Source organism: Onychomys torridus, chromosome 4, assembly GCF_903995425.1.
Source record: "Onychomys torridus chromosome 4, mOncTor1.1, whole genome shotgun sequence".
NCBI classification, from domain to species: Eukaryota; Metazoa; Chordata; class Mammalia; order Rodentia; family Cricetidae; genus Onychomys; species Onychomys torridus.
The window spans coordinates 62,585,017-62,605,661 of NC_050446.1; the positions used below are offsets into that span (position 1 = coordinate 62,585,017).

A 20,645-nucleotide genomic window follows, 5' to 3' on the forward strand; every position below is an offset into this window, starting at 1 on the left:
GTTAATTTTCCTTTCTAACATAATTCCCTTCTTCTTCATGCTCTAGATAATTGTGTATACATATCACATATCTTTATCCATCCAACTCCTGTTAGGAGTTACACTTGTCCTGGCTGTTGTAAAAATTTGAGAATGAACATTGATATTCAGATACCTCTGCTTTATACTGCTGTTGATGACTCTGTGTAGATATTCAAGAATGATAGAAATGGATCAGAGCTCATTCATACTTTTAACTATTTAGTAAATATTATATAATACTCTTTGCAGAGCATATATGAAGAACATAGTATAAGAGATATTCTTCGTATAGATTAGCATGACAGTATGATATGCACATCTATATGGATGTCATATATGAAAGAAAATAATACACATTTAAATACATGAAGATGTCTCTAGTCAAGGAAAGTCTAAAATGAGGTACATATATGAATATGTCCTTTCTATTTCACCAGAGGCAGCTGTCAATGTAAGAATCAGTGGTAGACTTTAGGCACTAGAATGGAACTTGTGAAAACAAGATTAATACCAAAATGAGAGCTGTTACTAATAAACTGCATATTGAAAACAGGAAAAATATTTTAAATTCACTATGCCTTTTCATTCTAGTGCATTTAAACGTCTATTACATATTATATGCACTTGTATATAGTCAAATTCATTAAATACACATTTTGTGTTGAATTTTGTAGGACTCAAGGTTGTAACTATAGATGTGCACATATTAGCCAAGCTTTGTGCTTCTAAGCTATCTCCCCTTTCTATTACAGTTTAAGTACAAGTTTTATACACACTTTCCCATAGCTTTTGAAGAGCACCTTTCACCTCTTTGTTTCTCAAGCTGTAGATAATGGGATTCAACATGGGAATTACCAAAGTATAGAATACAGATGCCATTTTATCAGTCTCAAAAGAGTGACTAGATTTGGGCTGTACATACATAAAAAACAGAGTCCCATATAATACAACTACCACTGTCAGGTGAGACCCACAGGTAGAGAAGGCCTTGTGTCTGCCCTCTGCAGAGTTCATCCTGATGATGGCCACAAGAATCAATATGTAGGACACAAGTACTACAGAAAGGGATGAAACCAAATTAAATGCTGAGAAGATCAATATTATAAGTTCAATGTCATGTGTTCTTGAGCAGATCAAGGTCAACAAAGGAAGGCTGTCACAGTAAAAGTGACTAATGACTTTATGACCACAGAAGGATGAAATAAAAATTTTGATGGTGGTGATCAGAGAGAGAAAGGCACTGAAGAGATAGGGAATTATCACCAATACCCAGCACACTTTCGGAGACATGATGACTGTATAGAGCAGAGGGTTGCAGATGGCCACATAGCGGTCATAGGCCATTGCTGCCAGAACAAATAACTCACTAATGATGAAGAAGATGAACAAAGCTAGCTGAATGGCACACCAGTTATAGGGAATGGTATTTTCATTTGTTACAAAGTTTACCAACATTTTGGGTCCCACAGCTGTTGAGTAACCAAAATCAATGAAAGCCAGATGTCTGAGAAAAAAGTACATAGGTGTTTGTAGCCTCTCATCCAACGTGGTGAGGATGATCATACCCAAATTTCCCACCACTGAGGCAACATAGATGAGAAAGAACATTACAAAAAAAGGAGCCTGTAGTTCAGGGCGGTCTGTGATACCCATGAGAATGAATTCATTCGGCACAGAGAGGTTCTGCTTGTCCATCTAGACTGTTAAGGAAATGTCTACTTGAAGGTATCTTCAAAGCCCACTGGGATTCAGGAAGTTATCTGTTAAAATTTCAGAGTTTAAGTCACATAGTATACTAGAGTTCTATGTTTTTATGTTCTTCCTTTGTTTTTGACAGGAAGTAATTTTATATGACTCATGTGCATTGCTGAACACAGATGCAAGGTTCAAAAATACTGTACCCTGCATGTCATAAACAGTTTAATTTTCTTTCTGCAATATATTGACTATATCTGCAAAGAGTTACACTGTATTTGTGATTTTGTTTGTAAATATGTCATTTAACAGAGGCTTGACCTAGATTAAGATTGTGGATCTTTTAAAGTATTTCTCCTTACAAATGTGTGTGTGTGTGTGCGTGTGTTTGTGTGTGTGTGTGTGTGTGTGTGTTTGTGTGTGTGTGTAATTTGTGAAACATCATTTTAGAAAGAAGTCAAGTGAACAAAGCATTTACATATGTCTCTGCTTTATATCTTTACAACTCATCCATGAACATCACCAACTCACTCTACAGGGGTTGCTTTATATCTCCTTATTTTATCATCTTATACCAAATAGCACCCTGGCCCTTTATCTATTTAATGTTATAAAATTGTATCTTTACTCTATTATGGTTTGAGTATATCTGGAGATTATAATGGGAAATTAGTTTCAGTCTTGCATTTGTTCTGAGCTTAGTAATAGTGTCAATGAAATGATGTACCGGATGATGCCATTATTTATTCTAGCGTATTTTAAGTAAACTCCTATGATCCTAATAATTTAACTATTGGGTGGTTTACCTAAGCAAGCTACAACAAATCTACTTACTTCAAAATTGAAAATATAAGATTAAAAGAGCAGATGATATCTTCAACCTGAGGGAATAGTGTCTACTGTGATGCAGAAGCAACACCAAATGATGTATCATGTGGAGCAACAAAAGGTCTACAGTTACTAGGAATAACTAGGTACTACAAAAATAATTCTTAATATATTACATGTAAAAACAAACAAACAAATATTAGATGCCTAAGATGCCATAGCATCCACAGGAATTTACTATGCTCATATTTTAATTTTGACTCATTTTAAACCATTATTGCATCTTCCATCAGCTAAATATTTAAGGATCTGAATCAAATGATGCAGTTCTTTAAAACTACATTTTGTGGATTCTTTTCTGATATTTTTTTTCTGTTTGTTTAGAAACAAATGCCTCCATGTACACAATTACCCATATTATATAAAAACTTTCCTAGAATATAAAAAAAAATGAGAAGCATTGTGCTCTTCCATCCAGTATGGCTGGAATACACGCACGCGCGCGCGCGCGCATGCACACACACACACACACACACACACACACACACACACATACACACACACACACACAAATATACACACATAATTTGTTATATATTTACATACATACATGCATATATATATATATGCATGTATGTATGTATGATATATCTTCTGGACATGACATGGCCATCACACTCATGAGCTCACAGCACCTATTGTTATCTGCACAGCAAGACTTGCACCTAATCAAATAATCAGAAATCTTGGCACAACCAGGGCAGGCCCTGTGCTCCAGGCCCTTCCTGTTATTGAGGAACTACTAGGAGTTGATACTTTCTGGGGGAGGGAAAATCATTCTTTATTGAAGATGTGGTCCCTGGTATGTTTTCCATACTCCAGTGGAAGGCCCCACAGCCTTTCATACTTGAGTGGCAGTAAGGGGATCTAGAAGATTGTAAAAAAAAATAAATGATTCCTAATGATATTGTTATACTCATGGATTGATGCCTAGCCCAATTGTCATGAGAGAGGCTTTATCCAGCAGCTGATGGAAACAGATGCAGAGACCCACAGCCAAACATTAAGCAGAGCTCAGGGAATCCTGCAGAAGAGGGGGAGAAAGGATGATAGGAGCCAGAGGAGTCAAGAACACCACAAGAAAACTCACAGAATCAACTAACCTGGCTCATAGGGGTTCACAGAGACTGAACCAACAACCAGGGAGCCCACATGGGGCAGACCTTAGCCCTCTTTATGTATGTTACAACTGTGTAACTTTGTCTTCCTGTGAGATTGCTAACAGTAAGAGCAGGGGTTGTCTCTGACATTTTTGCCTGCTTTTGGGACCCCTTTCCTCATACTGTGTTGCATAGTCCAACCTTAATACAAGGGGCAGTGCCTAACCTTACTGAAATTTGATATGCCATGTTTGGTTGACATTCATAGTAGGCCTGCACTTTTCTTAAGAAAAGTAGAGGAGGAGTGGATGTGGGATGCAGAGGGGAGGTGGGAGGAAGGACTAGCAAGATAGGGAGGAGGGGAAACTGTGACAAGGGAGTAAAATAAAGAAGAAAAAATAACAGATATGAACTTGGTACAGCTGTGTATTGGAAGACACATGGGAAAATGAATGGGGAATATCGAGAGTATATTTTGTCATATTTATTTTTATACATGTATGAAATTCTCAAAAGTAGAGAAAACTTCCTTAAATGCCTTTCAGCCATTTGAGATTCTTCTATTGAGAATTCTCTGTTAAGCTCTGTAGCCCATTTTTTTAATTGGATTGTTCAGCATTTTGATGTCCAGCTTTTTGAGTTTTTTATATATTTTGGAGATTAGCCCACTGTCAGATGTGGGGTTGGTAAAGATCTTTTCCCATTCTGTAGGCTGTCATTTGGTCTTATTGACCATGTCCTTTGCTCTACAAAAACTTCTCAGTTTCAGGAGGTCTCATTTATTAATTGTCGCTCTCAGTGTCTGTGCTACTGGTGTTATATTTAGGAAGTAGTCTCTTGTCTCAATTCATTTCAGACTACTTCCTATTCTATTTTCTATCAAGTTCAATATAACTGGATTTATGTTGAGGTCTTTGATCCACTTGCACTTGAGTTTTGTGCATGGCGACAGATATGGATCTGGTGGCTGTGAAACCCCCATGAGACTGGACTAGGCCCTTTGGATATGGAAGACAGTTGTTTGGCTTGAACTGTTTGGAGGCACCCAGGCAGGGGGATCAGGATCTGTCCCTGGTCTATGGGCAGACTTCTGGAATTCAGTGCCTATGGTGTGACACCTTGTATAGCCTTGATGTAGTGGGAAGGGGCTTGGACCTGCTTAGGCTCAGTGTGTTGGGTTCTGCTGACTCCCCATGGGAGACCTTGATTTGGGGGATGTGGGGATGCAGGGTAGCTTGGGAAAGAGGGCTGGGGGTGGGAGGATGGAGGAGGAGGGTCTGTGGATAGCATGTGGAGTGAGTAGAAAATTTCTTAGTAAAGAAAAATGAAAAAGAAAAAATAAAGAAAAATTTTAAAAACATATATAGTAACAATTTTTAAAAATTAATATTACAATATAATTTATTAATAACATTAAGGTATCACTACTGGCAATGTTTAAAATAAATTCTATGTTTTATGATTAAAATGTAAAAGAAATATAATTTACCATTATATTGCACTAGAAATAACATAATGCTGGGTTAACAAATTTAAGATTGGAAAATTTGTGAATACAATTAATCAAGCTATGCAATTGAATAGACTATAAAGGATACTGGAGCATATGAGTGAATAATGCTCTTATAAAATCTTACAAGATTGTGATTGGTAAAAATATGTTATAAAAATGAGAATGTTGGACTTCAGTACTTCCTAAAAGGGAAAAGCTAAAATTATATGCAAAAAAGGTCACAGAATTCCTAAATAATTGGCAAAGGAGCTATGTTCCTGGCTGCTGTGGGATATCTTTCTGTATGCTGTGAATATGCGTTGCTCTGATTGGTTGATGAAGAAAGCTCTATTGACCCATGGTAAGGAAACTTAGAGTCAGGCAGGAAATACAAGCAGATAGATAGGAAGAAGAAGGCAGAAGGGAGGAGACTCCAGCCCAGTGTCCAAGGAACAACATGCCAGCAGACCAGTAGAGCGATGGAACATGTGGCAAAATATAGATGAATAGAAATTGGTTAATTTAAGATATATGAGCTAGCTAGTAAGAAGTTTGAGCCATAGGCCATGCAGCTCATAATTGATATAAGCTTCTGTGTGTTTATTTGGGTATGAGTGGCTGCAGGACAGGCAGGATGCAGAAAAACTTCTGACTACACCTGTCTCTAATGTATCAAGGTTACAAAACTGTCTATTTTTAAAATTGGGACATATTTGGGAAGCTTCAGGGTATATATTTAAAATTTGGCATATGTGCGATTTTTGATGGTAAAAATCAAGTTATTATTACTTTTTTATCCTTAGATACTAATTATTTTAATGTTACCAATTTCATGCTAATTTAATGATCTCAAGTATAGGATAGATCATTTAATTTTTCCCCTAATTTGAGATGATAATTTGATTGTATTTCTTCCTCCCCTTTCCTCCCTTCAGACCTTGCCATATAACCATCACACTGTTTCAAACTCATGGTCTCATTTTCACGAATTGTTATTGCATGCATACATTTGAGGGAGCCTTTTAACCAATAGTTACCCAACTGTGGCATTTAAAATCATAGCTAGTTTCTCCACTCTGCTTTGGAGTCCATCTCCATTTTCTCCACCACTCATCCTTCTTACCATACTAAATCCTTAATTAACATTCCTCTCTTTGTTCTGTGACATCAGTTCTTTCAGTTTTCACCAATCTGAAAATGCAAATTTTATTTTGTGTGTGTGTGTCTCTCCTCTATGTCACTCAACATATTGACCTCCCTTTTCCTCCATGTTGCTGCAATCAATACAACAAACTATATTCCCTTTCTAATAAGATCTTGATATGCTTATATTGTAGACTTTGCTAATAAATGTGACATTTATGGAGAAATTGCAGTTATAATCTCAGACTTTTGCTCATTTATTATTTTCAGAGTTTCACTTAGTTGTGCAGGACATGCTAAAACAATGATGCCTTTGTCTCAGCCTCCCATGTAGCTAGAATATGCACTAGACCAGGATCTTAGATGACACTCCTATGTTCATTTCTCTCTCTTTTGTCCTTCAGATCTGATTGGAATATAATGCAGATCCTTAACAAGTCTCACTCTTACCTGACAAGTATACCTTCCCAGGAGACATCAAGGGTCCAGTAAAGGATCTAAAGCACATGGGTTCCCTAGTATGTAAGGGTAGCAACCAAATCCCACCAAATTATAATGTAAAATTTAGCAAGTAGAGTAACTGAGGTGAACAGATGAGAAAAACCAAGACCATTTTTCTCAAAGAAACAAAAGAAAGAGGCAAAAGAAGAAAGAACTTTCAGTGGCTCAAAAACTGCATCAGGCTCAGCTGCCTAGGTGAGTAAACATTTTTAGAAATAGTCAGACAATATTCTCTTTTTAATTTTCAAAAGTAAAAACACCCCTATTTCTAACATACGTTTCATGGAATATATCTGAAAAATTCAGGAGAGATTACTCCCCACCTAGTGTATAAAATAAAAACAAAATCTACTACTTTATCTCAATAGATAATTACCAACTGCAGTACACATTTGTGAATTACATGGAATCAGTAAAAATTGTCTCAGCTTTCAAATTTAGAAAATGTGATAATGTACAAATTCTATATCTCTTGAGTTCCTTTGAAGTGTGAAGTGGGTATCTGTAAGTCTTATATTTTAAAGTCAACCCACAAATCTTTTAGGTACATAATCTAATACTGAGTACTGAGTCCAGATGATAGGCTCACTTTCTACCAGTAAGCTAAATTTCTTAAGTTTATCGCCCTCTTAACATCTTTCTTAACATTTCTTAACAGAAAATGAGGGGGAGGAGTGGTTTTCGAGAGGGCAGAGGGGAGGAAGGGGATAGAGTAGTAGGAAAGGTGGGAGGGGAATCTCTGGGTGGGATGTAAAATAAATAAATTAATTAATGAAAAAGTTCTGTTTTATCTGTGATACTGTTATTGGGATAAACCATGTAACATAAATTTTACCAAATACCACCTTGAATGTACAGTTAATGCTATTAAGTATATTCCTATTGGGAAGAAAATGACTTAAATTTTCAAAATTCTTCTTAAATATTTTATGTTATTCTCAACATTAGTTATTTTAAGATTGCATTTATCCATTCATTATACCTCATTATTTAAGATTCTCAAATGGTTGGTCAGACTTCTGTGTCTTTGGATGTCTGACTTTTTGGTACTCGTGCTATATAACTAGCATCTGTCAAGGATGTGAGTAGGTATTCCACCTCAGCCTTGAAAAATACTTCTCCATCTTCATTTGTGACATTTGAAAATTGTAAACAGCTATAATATACTGGCATAACAACATCTCTTTTTGACACAATACTGACATGGCACTCTTAAATCTCTTAGTGCAAACCAAATCAGCATGATAATTCTTAATTAAATTGTATAGCTCATATGAGAAAAGCAATATCAAATCTGTAATATTTTAGAGTTTACAGTGGCTTACTAACTGAAATGGAAAACATATATACATTTTATCGGTAATTCTTTGACATGTGGCCATCGTTGATGCGAGCAAAGCAAATTTAATATAAAGTTAACAGAGGAGAAGATACCCTATTATGATGATCTGTGTTAGCCTAAATGTATACTTATTTTTACATTTGAGATTTGCTGTCTCTTCCTACTGTAGGTATGACTGCAAATAATTTTCTCTAGCCCCTGTACCTACTATGTTGAGCCACTTAGCACTTGGCCTGCAGAAATGTTGGTATATATGATAATTTTGTTTCTCCTTACAGTGCTAAGAGTGTAAAAAACAGCTGAGAAGAGGATGGGAATTAAAGTGTTAAAGGATAATATGTGAGCAATAAAGGACAGGAATGAATGTATCAAAACTCAAGGTTCCCTGTTCTCTGTAATAACTCCTTAGAAGTGTCTTTAAGGCTGTCTTGATAAGTTTTGAGCCTGCATCCCACTTGTTAAAAGCAGCAATCTTTTTGGGGGTTCACTTATTATTAGATTTCTCTCTCTCTCTTTCTCTCTCTCTCTCTCTCTCTCTCTCTCTCTCTCTCTTCATTAAGTTGTGTGCTTTCTGCAACTACCTATCAAAAACATAGTTTATTTGTATCTGTGACAGCTCTTGGGGGGTGTCACAGTAAGACAGATCTTCTCTTGTATAATACTAGTAATACAGACAGTTATTAAAAAAACAAAAATATGACTGCATAAAAACTAGGGAAAGTGACATGACTTTTATGAACAACTAGAAACTGCTTTTAAAGGTTGTTTTTATTGCAAAGATTTACACTCACTTCACATTATCCTTCTGCTCAACACACACACATAGATAACAACATATTTGCTGCAATAATGTTCTACTTGACAAATTTAAAAAATGCTCATTTTTCCCTCAGATTCTCATTAGTATAGAAATAACAAATAGAAACAAAGCGAACTAGGAAACATTAAATTACATATATTGGTTTAAATATGATGATTCTAATTGTGTCTGTAGTTGAAACTGAAGATGTCAGGAATGAACAGTAGCCCTAATTTGATACCATGAAGACTGCTTCAAACCACTCACCTAGAATGAAAAAAAGGTTCTTGTTCTTCGGTTGAGTTAAGAATCAGACTGCAATCAAGTGCCCTTCCAAGTGTCTCTTCCTTTTGAAGTATACATCTGAGAGCTTGGATGCAACTTCTTGATATTCCCAAAACATCTTAGAACTGACAACAATATCACTGGGTGTTAATTATCCAGAGACTAGTTGATTTCCCTACTGAGAAATTATCTTATACAGCTTTCAATTTATTTCATTTGTTATTATTTTAACTTGAAATGTTTAAATAGCTGTAAGCATTATATATTTTGATATTTTTATTCTTTCATTTCTAAGTGTAACCACCAAGCATTCAGCAATGTCCACCATGTGTTAAAGCAAGTTTTACACTTGTGGTTAAAGAGCAGTTTGAACATGCCTAATGGTGACTTTTAAAGATTAACAAGTTGATTATTGCAAACTTTTTATAAAATGACAGTAAATTATAAGTTAATGATAAATCTATAATTATCAGGAATTCATTAACCTTCATGACTCATCTTTTCCTTATAGATATGGCCATTCTTTTCCTTAAAGATACTATAAAAACAGAAGTACTTGAAATAAAAGTATCCTTATAAAGTAGATACAGTACATATTTTAATGTACAAATATATTTCATGTGTTTGATAGCTAAAGATTTTGCTTAAGTATAATTTATGAATTATATATTTTCACTATTTAGCTTAATTTCATTGAATAAAATTATGAGAATTCTGTCAGCAATCATATATTTATTTTATGGTAATGGACACACAGTTAGTTATACATTCCTGACTTCTCCTTCTGAGACCTTATTTAAAATTCTTAGTTCTTTCTACTCCAATATTAAATATTCTTGGGATTTGTAGGCAAAAGACAGAATCGAGATCTGGAGAGTTGATTCTCTATTAATTGCTGACACCCCTCCTCTTGACTGACAGGTAGTCAGATTCATCAATTACCTTTTCTATTGTCTTCCTTATTTCTGGGATGTGACTCAGCACATTTACATCAGGAAGTGGTAAAAATGAAACCCAATCCCTGCAGTTCTCAAAGCTTCCTTTGGTGACAAAAGACAGCCAGGAGGTGGTTTCATCGCTCTCATTATTTAGAGACTTTAAAGAGATTGCCTTCATATCATGTAATAAGTTTCTACAGCACTAGGTTTCTATGAGTTATGGGCCAAAGGGTATCATAGAAATCGCAAAACAAACTATGCTCTTACCAGGGCAATAGGTTTCACTCCATAAACAGATACCAAGGTCCCATTGATGAAGACAATACCCATACAATTAATAGAAGACAGAAGCAAAGCTGGTGCCTACAAAGAATCTGGATCCCCATGTTCTAGTGTCTAAGACATAGAGAGGAACATAGCAGGCTAACAAAATAAATAAATAAATAAATAAATAAATAAATAAATAAATAAATAAATAAATAAATAAATAAAAAGAGTAACCTAAACTCAACCTCATAACATTTTATCCAAAATCTGTCATGCCCACAAATTATGCTAGAGCAATGGTGGCAAAAACGTACTGGAAGATACCAGCCAATATCTTATTGGATTTAAGGCTCACTCCATGAGATGGAACCCATAATTGACACTGATTGGAAGAAAAAAAAAGCAAGTCTATATAGCAAAGAGACATAGAGAAAAATGAAAGAATGCTGGTCTAAAAAAGAGTTATAATAAACGGAATCCTAATGATTATTCTGCTATAATATATAGATTTTGTCATATAAAACCATCAAAGAAGCTTCATCTTGCAGAAGATGGGAACAAATGCATAGAATCAAAACAACATATTACAGACACACAAACATACACACACAGACACACACACACAAACACAAACACACACACACGAAGAGACCCTCTGTCCCGGCAGCGTTAAGCCCTGGGCAGATCTTGGAGGGGCGCCTGGGTGAGAGGAGCGTCCTGGTCCGATTAGGACGTCCCACGGGTGCCCTCGCCAGGGGAGCGAATGGAGGAAGAGGCGCAGGCAGCATCCAGAGAGACCTGCCCCCCGGTGGAGGAGCAAGTGGGGGACCTGGCGCCAGAACCCTGCCCTGGGGCGGCGTGGCACCCCCCGGTCGAGCTGGGTTTGGTCGTGGAAGAGGGGCTTTTGGAGCCCGAGGCCGAGGCCGAGGCCGCGGCCGTGGACGTGGGCGAGGCGGAGGGAGAGGTGCCCTCCCTCGCCCTGCACTGACCAAGGAGCAGCTGGACGCCGAACTAGACGCATACATGGCAGAGGCGAGAGCGACCCTGGATGCTGAGTTGGAGGCCTGCATGGCAGAGGCAGCTCCCCAGACCTGCGACTGAAGCTGCCTGCCTCTAAGGGACTCTTGTTCAAGTCACCTCCTCTAGCAAAGAGAGAACGGGAGGAGAAACCCTACGGGAGCTGGGAGGAACTATCACAGTCTAGGCTGGGCACCTACCCGCCACCAGTCGGCGGGTTCATTTCCTGAAACGCTGGACTGTGCACATCCTATAAGCTCACAATAAATAGTTTCTCTTGCATTTTGTTCCTGGATTACTCTGGTTATTTTGGTCCAAAAAGCTTAAAGGGGGGGTGGTGGGGAGGGCGGGGGGTGGTGGCTGTGTGGAGTGGGGTTGGCTGTGGGGTTGGGGGTCGTTGGAGTTGGGTGGGTGGGAAATGTGGTGATGTACTGTGTGTGAATAAAGGCTGGCCCGAGGATCAGAGGACACAGCCAGCCAATAGATTAAAGAATCGTAGGGCCCCCCCGGGGGGGGGGGGGGGCACACACACACACACACACACACCATTCAGGCTAGCTGGCGCTCCAGAGAGAGTTCAGAGCCACCAAGGACCACAAGCGATGTCATCAGTCCAGGAGAGAAAGAGAGCCCCAGGGTGGAGGCACACCCTTAATCCCAGGAATCCCAGTCCTCGGGAGTCACGTGATCACCACGCCCAGCACTAAGGAGGAAGTGACGTGACCGCCTGCCAGAGCAGGGTATATAAGGCGGGAAGAGACGGGCGGGAAACTCCCGGCCTTTTGGACCAAGCACTCTGAGGCGTTGAGTCCCAGGACCTGCGGAGTAGGGGAGGTGAGAAGTGGCTGGGCCTCGTTCCTTTGTCTCTCGGTCCCTTCAGGATTCACCCCAAAAATCTGGCTGCGGGTTGTGATTAGGACCCGCTAGGACTGGAGCACCCTCCTTGACCCGACGTTTGGGGCAGCCGTTCCCCCGCAAAGGCGCCAAGGCCTCTGGCTTGCCCGTGCGGGAGCTGCAGCAGGCGGGCCTCTCCAGCCCACCTCTTGGGACTTTGCTTTGGACACCGGGCGGGGCAGCTGGCGGCGCCAGCTTTGGTGGCGAGGACGAAAGGCGGGATGGGCGCTCAAGATTCCCGACGCGCCATGAGAGAGCTGCGCCTCGTACCCGCCGGGCCCCTGACCTCCCTGGATTCTCGGGATGCCAAGGTGCCCGCACAGCCAGTGGACAGAGTCGTGCTAAGACGCACCACCATGACGTCTCTAAATGAACGCTTTGCTCAGCTGCGGAGGAAGACACGGCCACAGCGGGTGCCAGGGAACGCCGCTGCCTCCAGGAGGCTTCAGCAGCAGCTCGCCAGTGCCAGAAACAGAAGACTGGCCCAGCAGATGGAGAAGAGACCCTCTGTCCGGGCAGCGTTAAGCCCTGGGCAGATCTTGGAGGGGCGCCTGGGTGAGAGGAGCGTCCTGGTCCGATTAGGACGTCCCACGGGTGCCCTCGCCAGGGGAGCGAATGGAGGAAGAGGCGCAGGCAGCATCCAGAGAGACCTGCCCCCCGGTGGAGGAGCAAGTGGGGGACCTGGCGCCAGAACCCTGCCCTGGGGCGGCGTGGCACCCCCCGGTCGAGCTGGGTTTGGTCGTGGAAGAGGGGCTTTTGGAGCCCGAGGCCGAGGCCGAGGCCGCGGCCGTGGACGTGGGCGAGGCGGAGGGAGAGGTGCCCTCCCTCGCCCTGCACTGACCAAGGAGCAGCTGGACGCCGAACTAGACGCATACATGGCAGAGGCGAGAGCGCCCCTGGATGCTGAGTTGGAGGCCTGCATGGCAGAGGCAGCTCCCCAGACCTGCGACTGAAGCTGCCTGCCTCTAAGGGACTCTTGTTCAAGTCACCTCCTCTAGCAAAGAGAGAACGGGAGGAGAAACCCTACGGGAGCTGGGAGGAACTATCACAGTCTAGGCTGGGCACCTACCCGCCACCAGTCGGCGGGTTCATTTCCTGAAACGCTGGACTGTGCACATCCTATAAGCTCACAATAAATAGTTTCTCTTGCATTTTGTTCCTGGATTACTCTGGTTATTTTGGTCCAAAAAGCTTAAAGGGGGGGTGGTGGGGAGGGCGGGGGGTGGTGGCTGTGTGGAGTGGGGTTGGCTGTGGGGTTGGGGGTCGTTGGAGTTGGGTGGGTGGGAAATGTGGTGATGTACTGTGTGTGAATAAAGGCTGGCCCGAGGATCAGAGGACACAGCCAGCCAATAGATTAAAGAATCGTAGGGCCCCCCCGGGGGGGGGGGGAGGCACACACACACACACACACACACACACCATTCAGGCTAGCTGGCGCTCCAGAGAGAGTTCAGAGCCACCAAGGACCACAAGCGATGGCATCAGTCCAGGAGAGAAAGAGAGCCCCAGGGTGGAGGCACACCCTTAATCCCAGGAATCCCAGTCCTCGGGAGTCACGTGATCACCACGCCCAGCACTAAGGAGGAAGTGACGTGACCGCCTGCCAGAGCAGGGTATATAAGGCGGGAAGAGACGGGCGGGAAACTCCCGGCCTTTTGGACCAAGCACTCTGAGGCGTTGAGTCCCAGGACCTGCGGAGTAGGGGAGGTGAGAAGTGGCTGGGCCTCGTTCCTTTGTCTCTCGGTCCCTTCAGGATTCACCCCAAAAATCTGGCTGCGGGTTGTGATTAGGACCCGCTAGGACTGGAGCACCCTCCTTGACCCGACGTTTGGGGCAGCCGTTCCCCCGCAAAGGCGCCAAGGCCTCTGGCTTGCCCGTGCGGGAGCTGCAGCAGGCGGGCCTCTCCAGCCCACCTCTTGGGACTTTGCTTTGGACACCGGGCGGGGCAGCTGGCGGCGCCAGCTTTGGTGGCGAGGACGAAAGGCGGGATGGGCCCTCAAGATTCCCGACGCGCCATGAGAGAGCTGCGCCTCGTACCCGCCGGGCCCCTGACCTCCCTGGATTCTCGGGATGCCAAGGTGCCCGCACAGCCAGTGGACAGAGTCGTGCTAAGACGCACCACCATGACGTCTCTAAATGAACGCTTTGCTCAGCTGCGGAGGAAGACACGGCCACAGCGGGTGCCAGGGAACGCCGCTGCCTCCAGGAGGCTTCAGCAGCAGCTCGCCAGTGCCAGAAACAGAAGACTGGCCCAGCAGATGGAGAAGAGACCCTCTGTCCGGGCAGCGTTAAGCCCTGGGCAGATCTTGGAGGGGCGCCTGGGTGAGAGGAGCGTCCTGGTCCGATTAGGACGTCCCACGGGTGCCCTCGCCAGGGGAGCGAATGGAGGAAGAGGCGCAGGCAGCATCCAGAGAGACCTGCCCCCCGGTGGAGGAGCAAGTGGGGGACCTGGCGCCAGAACCCTGCCCTGGGGCGGCGTGGCACCCCCCGGTCGAGCTGGGTTTGGTCGTGGAAGAGGGGCTTTTGGAGCCCGAGGCCGAGGCCGAGGCCGCGGCCGTGGACGTGGGCGAGGCGGAGGGAGAGGTGCCCTCCCTCGCCCTGCACTGACCAAGGAGCAGCTGGACGCCGAACTAGACGCATACATGGCAGAGGCGAGAGCGCCCCTGGATGCTGAGTTGGAGGCCTGCATGGCAGAGGCAGCTCCCCAGACCTGCGACTGAAGCTGCCTGCCTCTAAGGGACTCTTGTTCAAGTCACCTCCTCTAGCAAAGAGAGAACGGGAGGAGAAACCCTACGGGAGCTGGGAGGAACTATCACAGTCTAGGCTGGGCACCTACCCGCCACCAGTCGGCGGGTTCATTTCCTGAAACGCTGGACTGTGCACATCCTATAAGCTCACAATAAATAGTTTCTCTTGCATTTTGTTCCTGGATTACTCTGGTTATTTTGGTCCAAAAAGCTTAAAGGGGGGGTGGTGGGGAGGGCGGGGGGTGGTGGCTGTGTGGAGTGGGGTTGGCTGTGGGGTTGGGGGTCGTTGGAGTTGGGTGGGTGGGAAATGTGGTGATGTACTGTGTGTGAATAAAGGCTGGCCCGAGGATCAGAGGACACAGACAGCCAATAGATTAAAGAATCGTAGGGCCCCCCCCGGGGGGGGGGGAGGCACACACACACACACACACACACACCATTCAGGCTAGCTGGCGCTCCAGAGAGAGTTCAGAGCCACCAAGGCCCACAAGCGATGGCATCAGTCCAGGAGAGAAAGAGAGCCCCAGGGTGGAGGCACACCCTTAATCCCAGGAATCCCAGTCCTCGGGAGTCACGTGATCACCACGCCCAGCACTAAGGAGGAAGTGACGTGACCGCCTGCCAGAGCAGGGTATATAAGGCGGGAAGAGACGGGCGGGAAACTCCCGGCCTTTTGGACCAAGCACTCTGAGGCGTTGAGTCCCAGGACCTGCGGAGTAGGGGAGGTGAGAAGTGGCTGGGCCTCGTTCCTTTGTCTCTCGGTCCCTTCAGGATTCACCCCAAAAATCTGGCTGCGGGTTGTGATTAGGACCCGCTAGGACTGGAGCACCCTCCTTGACCCGACGTTTGGGGCAGCCGTTCCCCCGCAAAGGCGCCAAGGCCTCTGGCTTGCCCGTGCGGGAGCTGCAGCAGGCGGGCCTCTCCAGCCCACCTCTTGGGACTTTGCTTTGGACACCGGGCGGGGCAGCTGGCGGCGCCAGCTTTGGTGGCGAGGACGAAAGGCGGGATGGGCCCTCAAGATTCCCGACGCGCCATGAGAGAGCTGCGCCTCGTACCCGCCGGGCCCCTGACCTCCCTGGATTCTCGGGATGCCAAGGTGCCCGCACAGCCAGTGGACAGAGTCGTGCTAAGACGCACCACCATGACGTCTCTAAATGAACGCTTTGCTCAGCTGCGGAGGAAGACACGGCCACAGCGGGTGCCAGGGAACGCCGCTGCCTCCAGGAGGCTTCAGCAGCAGCTCGCCAGTGCCAGAAACAGAAGACTGGCCCAGCAGATGGAGAAGAGACCCTCTGTCCGGGCAGCGTTAAGCCCTGGGCAGATCTTGGAGGGGCGCCTGGGTGAGAGGAGCGTCCTGGTCCGATTAGGACGTCCCACGGGTGCCCTCGCCAGGGGAGCGAATGGAGGAAGAGGCGCAGGCAGCATCCAGAGAGACCTGCCCCCCGGTGGAGGAGCAAGTGGGGGACCTGGCGCCAGAACCCTGCCCTGGGGCGGCGTGGCACCCCCCGGTCGAGCTGGGTTTGGTCGTGGAAGAGGGGCTTTTGGAGCCCGAGGCCGAGGCCGAGGCCGCGGCCGTGGACGTGGGCGAGGCGGAGGGAGAGGTGCCCTCCCTCGCCCTGCACTGACCAAGGAGCAGCTGGACGCCGAACTAGACGCATACATGGCAGAGGCGAGAGCGCCCCTGGATGCTGAGTTGGAGGCCTGCATGGCAGAGGCAGCTCCCCAGACCTGCGACTGAAGCTGCCTGCCTCTAAGGGACTCTTGTTCAAGTCACCTCCTCTAGCAAAGAGAGAACGGGAGGAGAAACCCTACGGGAGCTGGGAGGAACTATCACAGTCTAGGCTGGGCACCTACCCGCCACCAGTCGGCGGGTTCATTTCCTGAAAAGCTGGACTGTGCACATCCTATAAGCTCACAATAAATAGTTTCTCTTGCATTTTGTTCCTGGATTACTCTGGTTATTTTGGTCCAAAAAGCTTAAAGGGGGGTGGTGGGGAGGGCGGGGGTGGTGGCTGTGTGGAGTGGGGTTGGCTGTGGGGTTGGGGGTCGTTGGAGTTGGGTGGGTGGGAAATGTGGTGATGTACTGTGTGTGAATAAAGGCTGGCCCGAGGATCAGAGGACACAGCCAGCCAATAGATTAAAGAATCGTAGGGCCCCCCCGGGGGGGGGGGGAGGCACACACACACACACACACACACACACCATTCAGGCTAGCTGGCGCTCCAGAGAGAGTTCAGAGCCACCAAGGCCCACAAGCGATGGCATCAGTCCAGGAGAGAAAGAGAGCCCCAGGGTGGAGGCACACCCTTAATCCCAGGAATCCCAGTCCTCGGGAGTCACGTGATCACCACGCCCAGCACTAAGGAGGAAGTGACGTGACCGCCTGCCAGAGCAGGGTATATAAGGCGGGAAGAGACGGGCGGGAAACTCCCGGCCTTTTGGACCAAGCACTCTGAGGCGTTGAGTCCCAGGACCTGCGGAGTAGGGGAGGTGAGAAGTGGCTGGGCCTCGTTCCTTTGTCTCTCGGTCCCTTCAGGATTCACCCCAAAAATCTGGCTGCGGGTTGTGATTAGGACCCGCTAGGACTGGAGCACCCTCCTTGACCCGACGTTTGGGGCAGCCGTTCCCCCGCAAAGGCGCCAAGGCCTCTGGCTTGCCCGTGCGGGAGCTGCAGCAGGCGGGCCTCTCCAGCCCACCTCTTGGGACTTTGCTTTGGACACCGGGCGGGGCAGCTGGCGGCGCCAGCTTTGGTGGCGAGGACGAAAGGCGGGATGGGCCCTCAAGATTCCCGACGCGCCATGAGAGAGCTGCGCCTCGTACCCGCCGGGCCCCTGACCTCCCTGGATTCTCGGGATGCCAAGGTGCCCGCACAGCCAGTGGACAGAGTCGTGCTAAGACGCACCACCATGACGTCTCTAAATGAACGCTTTGCTCAGCTGCGGAGGAAGACACGGCCACAGCGGGTGCCAGGGAACGCCGCTGCCTCCAGGAGGCTTCAGCAGCAGCTCGCCAGTGCCAGAAACAGAAGACTGGCCCAGCAGATGGAGAAGAGACCCTCTGTCCGGGCAGCGTTAAGCCCTGGGCAGATCTTGGAGGGGCGCCTGGGTGAGAGGAGCGTCCTGGTCCGATTAGGACGTCCCACGGGTGCCCTCGCCAGGGGAGCGAATGGAGGAAGAGGCGCAGGCAGCATCCAGAGAGACCTGCCCCCCGGTGGAGGAGCAAGTGGGGGACCTGGCGCCAGAACCCTGCCCTGGGGCGGCGTGGCACCCCCCGGTCGAGCTGGGTTTGGTCGTGGAAGAGGGGCTTTTGGAGCCCGAGGCCGAGGCCGAGGCCGCGGCCGTGGACGTGGGCGAGGCGGAGGGAGAGGTGCCCTCCCTCGCCCTGCACTGACCAAGGAGCAGCTGGACGCCGAACTAGACGCATACATGGCAGAGGCGAGAGCGCCCCTGGATGCTGAGTTGGAGGCCTGCATGGCAGAGGCAGCTCCCCAGACCTGCGACTGAAGCTGCCTGCCTCTAAGGGACTCTTGTTCAAGTCACCTCCTCTAGCAAAGAGAGAACGGGAGGAGAAACCCTACGGGAGCTGGGAGGAACTATCACAGTCTAGGCTGGGCACCTACCCGCCACCAGTCGGCGGGTTCATTTCCTGAAACGCTGGACTGTGCACATCCTATAAGCTCACAATAAATAGTTTCTCTTGCATTTTGTTCCTGGATTACTCTGGTTATTTTGGTCCAAAAAGCTTAAAGGGGGGGTGGTGGGGAGGGCGGGGGGTGGTGGCTGTGTGGAGTGGGGTTGGCTGTGGGGTTGGGGGTCGTTGGAGTTGGGTGGGTGGGAAATGTGGTGATGTACTGTGTGTGAATAAAGGCTGGCCCGAGGATCAGAGGACACAGCCAGCCAATAGATTAAAGAATCGTAGGGCCCCCCCGGGGGGGGGGGGAGGCACACACACACACACACACACACACACCATTCAGGCTAGCTGGCGCTCCAGAGAGAGTTCAGAGCCACCAAGGACCACAAGCGATGGCATCAGTCCAGGAGAGAAAGAGAGCCCCAGGGTGGAGGCACACCCTTAATCCCAGGAATCCCAGTCCTCGGGAGTCACGTGATCACCACGCCCAGCACTAAGGAGGAAGTGACGTGACCGCCTGCCAGAGCAGGGTATATAAGGCGGGAAGAGACGGGCGGGAAACTCCCGGCCTTTTGGACCAAGCACTCTGAGGCGTTGAGTCCCAGGACCTGCGGAGTAGGGGAGGTGAGAAGTGGCTGGGCCTCGTTCCTTTGTCTCTCGGTCCCTTCAGGATTCACCCCAAAAATCTGGCTGCGGGTTGTGATTAGGACCCGCTAGGACTGGAGCACCCTCCTTGACCCGACGTTTGGGGCAGCCGTTCCCCCGCAAAGGCGCCAAGGCCTCTGGCTTGCCCGTGCGGGAGCTGCAGCAGGCGGGCCTCTCCAGCCCACCTCTTGGGACTTTGCTTTGGACACCGGGCGGGGCAGCTGGCGGCGCCAGCTTTGGTGGCGAGGACGAAAGGCGGGATGGGCCCTCAAGATTCCCGACGCGCCATGAGAGAGCTGCGCCTCGTACCCGCCGGGCCCCTGACCTCCCTGGATTCTCGGGATGCCAAGGTGCCCGCACAGCCAGTGGACAGAGTCGTGCTAAGACGCACCACCATGACGTCTCTAAATGAACGCTTTGCTCAGCTGCGGAGGAAGACACGGCCACAGCGGGTGCCAGGGAACGCCGCTGCCTCCAGGAGGCTTCAGCAGCAGCTCGCCAGTGCCAGAAACAGAAGACTGGCCCAGCAGATGGAGAAGAGACCCTCTGTCCGGGCAGCGTTAAGCCCTGGGCAGATCTTGGAGGGGCGCCTGGGTGAGAGGAGCGTCCTGGTCCGATTAGGACGTCCCACGGGTGCCCTCGCCAGGGGAGCGAATGGAGGAAGAGGCGCAGGCAGCATCCAGAGAGACCTGCCCCCCGGTGGAGGAGCAAGTGGGGGACCTGGCGCCAGAACCCTGCCCTGGGGCGGCGTGGCACCCCCCGGTCGAGCTGGGTTTGGTCGTGGAAGAGGGGCTTTTGGAGCCCGAGGCCGAGGCCGAGGCCGCGGCCGTGGACGTGGGCGAGGCGGAGGGAGAGGTGCCCTCCCTCGCCCTGCACTGACCAAGGAGCAGCTGGACGCCGAACTAGACGCATACATGGCAGAGGCGAGAGCGCCCCTGGATGCTGAGTTGGAGGCCTGCATGGCAGAGGCAGCTCCCCAGACCTGCGACTGAAGCTGCCTGCCTCTAAGGGACTCTTGTTCAAGTCACTTCCTCTAGCAAAGAGAGAATGGGAGGAGAAACCCTACGGGAGCTGGGAGGAACTATCACAGTCTAGGCTGGGCACCTACCGGCCACCAGTCGGCGGGTTCATTTCCTGAAACGCTGGACTGTGCACATCCTATAAGCTCACAATAAATAGTTTCTCTTGCATTTTGTTCCTGGATTACTCTGGTTATTTTGGTCCAAAAAGCTTATATA

The 20,645-nt window shown here is 47.8% G+C and overlaps 7 protein-coding genes across 7 annotated transcripts; 6 read left to right on the forward strand and 1 right to left on the reverse strand.

The window, feature by feature from the left end:
- Nucleotides 1-700: 700 nt before the first annotated feature.
- LOC118582610 (olfactory receptor 8K3-like) lies at nt 701-1,768 on the reverse strand. The gene has a single exon (XM_036185609.1). It carries the CDS (start codon nt 1,714-1,716, stop codon nt 775-777), a length of 942 nt encoding a protein of 313 aa, XP_036041502.1. The 5' UTR covers nt 1,717-1,768; the 3' UTR covers nt 701-774.
- A 9,351-nt stretch (nt 1,769-11,119) lies between these two features.
- On the forward strand, nt 11,120-11,572 carry LOC118581773 (chromatin target of PRMT1 protein-like; the record flags this gene model as incomplete). The annotated part of the gene is made up of 1 exon (XM_036184224.1): nt 11,120-11,572. A coding segment is annotated over one exon (453 nt), but the record flags the coding sequence as incomplete, so codon positions are not given.
- Nucleotides 11,573-12,603: 1,031 nt separating this feature from the next.
- On the forward strand, nt 12,604-13,335 carry LOC118581774 (chromatin target of PRMT1 protein-like). Its single transcript, XM_036184225.1, has one exon. The coding sequence runs from the start codon at nt 12,604-12,606 to the stop codon at nt 13,333-13,335; it is 732 nt and encodes a 243-aa protein (XP_036040118.1).
- A 1,035-nt stretch (nt 13,336-14,370) lies between these two features.
- On the forward strand, nt 14,371-15,102 carry LOC118581775 (chromatin target of PRMT1 protein-like). The gene has a single exon (XM_036184226.1). It carries the CDS (start codon nt 14,371-14,373, stop codon nt 15,100-15,102), a length of 732 nt encoding a protein of 243 aa, XP_036040119.1.
- Nucleotides 15,103-16,135: 1,033 nt separating this feature from the next.
- Nucleotides 16,136-16,867, forward strand: LOC118581776 (chromatin target of PRMT1 protein-like). Its single transcript, XM_036184227.1, has one exon. It carries the CDS (start codon nt 16,136-16,138, stop codon nt 16,865-16,867), a length of 732 nt encoding a protein of 243 aa, XP_036040120.1.
- Nucleotides 16,868-17,900: 1,033 nt separating this feature from the next.
- LOC118581777 (chromatin target of PRMT1 protein-like) lies at nt 17,901-18,632 on the forward strand. The gene has a single exon (XM_036184228.1). The coding sequence runs from the start codon at nt 17,901-17,903 to the stop codon at nt 18,630-18,632; it is 732 nt and encodes a 243-aa protein (XP_036040121.1).
- A 1,035-nt stretch (nt 18,633-19,667) lies between these two features.
- LOC118581778 (chromatin target of PRMT1 protein-like) lies at nt 19,668-20,399 on the forward strand. The gene has a single exon (XM_036184229.1). It carries the CDS (start codon nt 19,668-19,670, stop codon nt 20,397-20,399), a length of 732 nt encoding a protein of 243 aa, XP_036040122.1.
- The last annotated feature ends 246 nt before the right edge of the window (nt 20,400-20,645 follow it).

Coding starts and splice junctions, on each gene's coding strand:
- LOC118582610 (XM_036185609.1), bottom strand. CDS start 1,716: ATGGACAAGCAGAACCTCTCTGTGCCGAATGAATTCATTCTCATGGGT.
- LOC118581774 (XM_036184225.1), top strand. CDS start 12,604: ATGGGCGCTCAAGATTCCCGACGCGCCATGAGAGAGCTGCGCCTCGTA.
- LOC118581775 (XM_036184226.1), top strand. CDS start 14,371: ATGGGCCCTCAAGATTCCCGACGCGCCATGAGAGAGCTGCGCCTCGTA.
- LOC118581776 (XM_036184227.1), top strand. CDS start 16,136: ATGGGCCCTCAAGATTCCCGACGCGCCATGAGAGAGCTGCGCCTCGTA.
- LOC118581777 (XM_036184228.1), top strand. CDS start 17,901: ATGGGCCCTCAAGATTCCCGACGCGCCATGAGAGAGCTGCGCCTCGTA.
- LOC118581778 (XM_036184229.1), top strand. CDS start 19,668: ATGGGCCCTCAAGATTCCCGACGCGCCATGAGAGAGCTGCGCCTCGTA.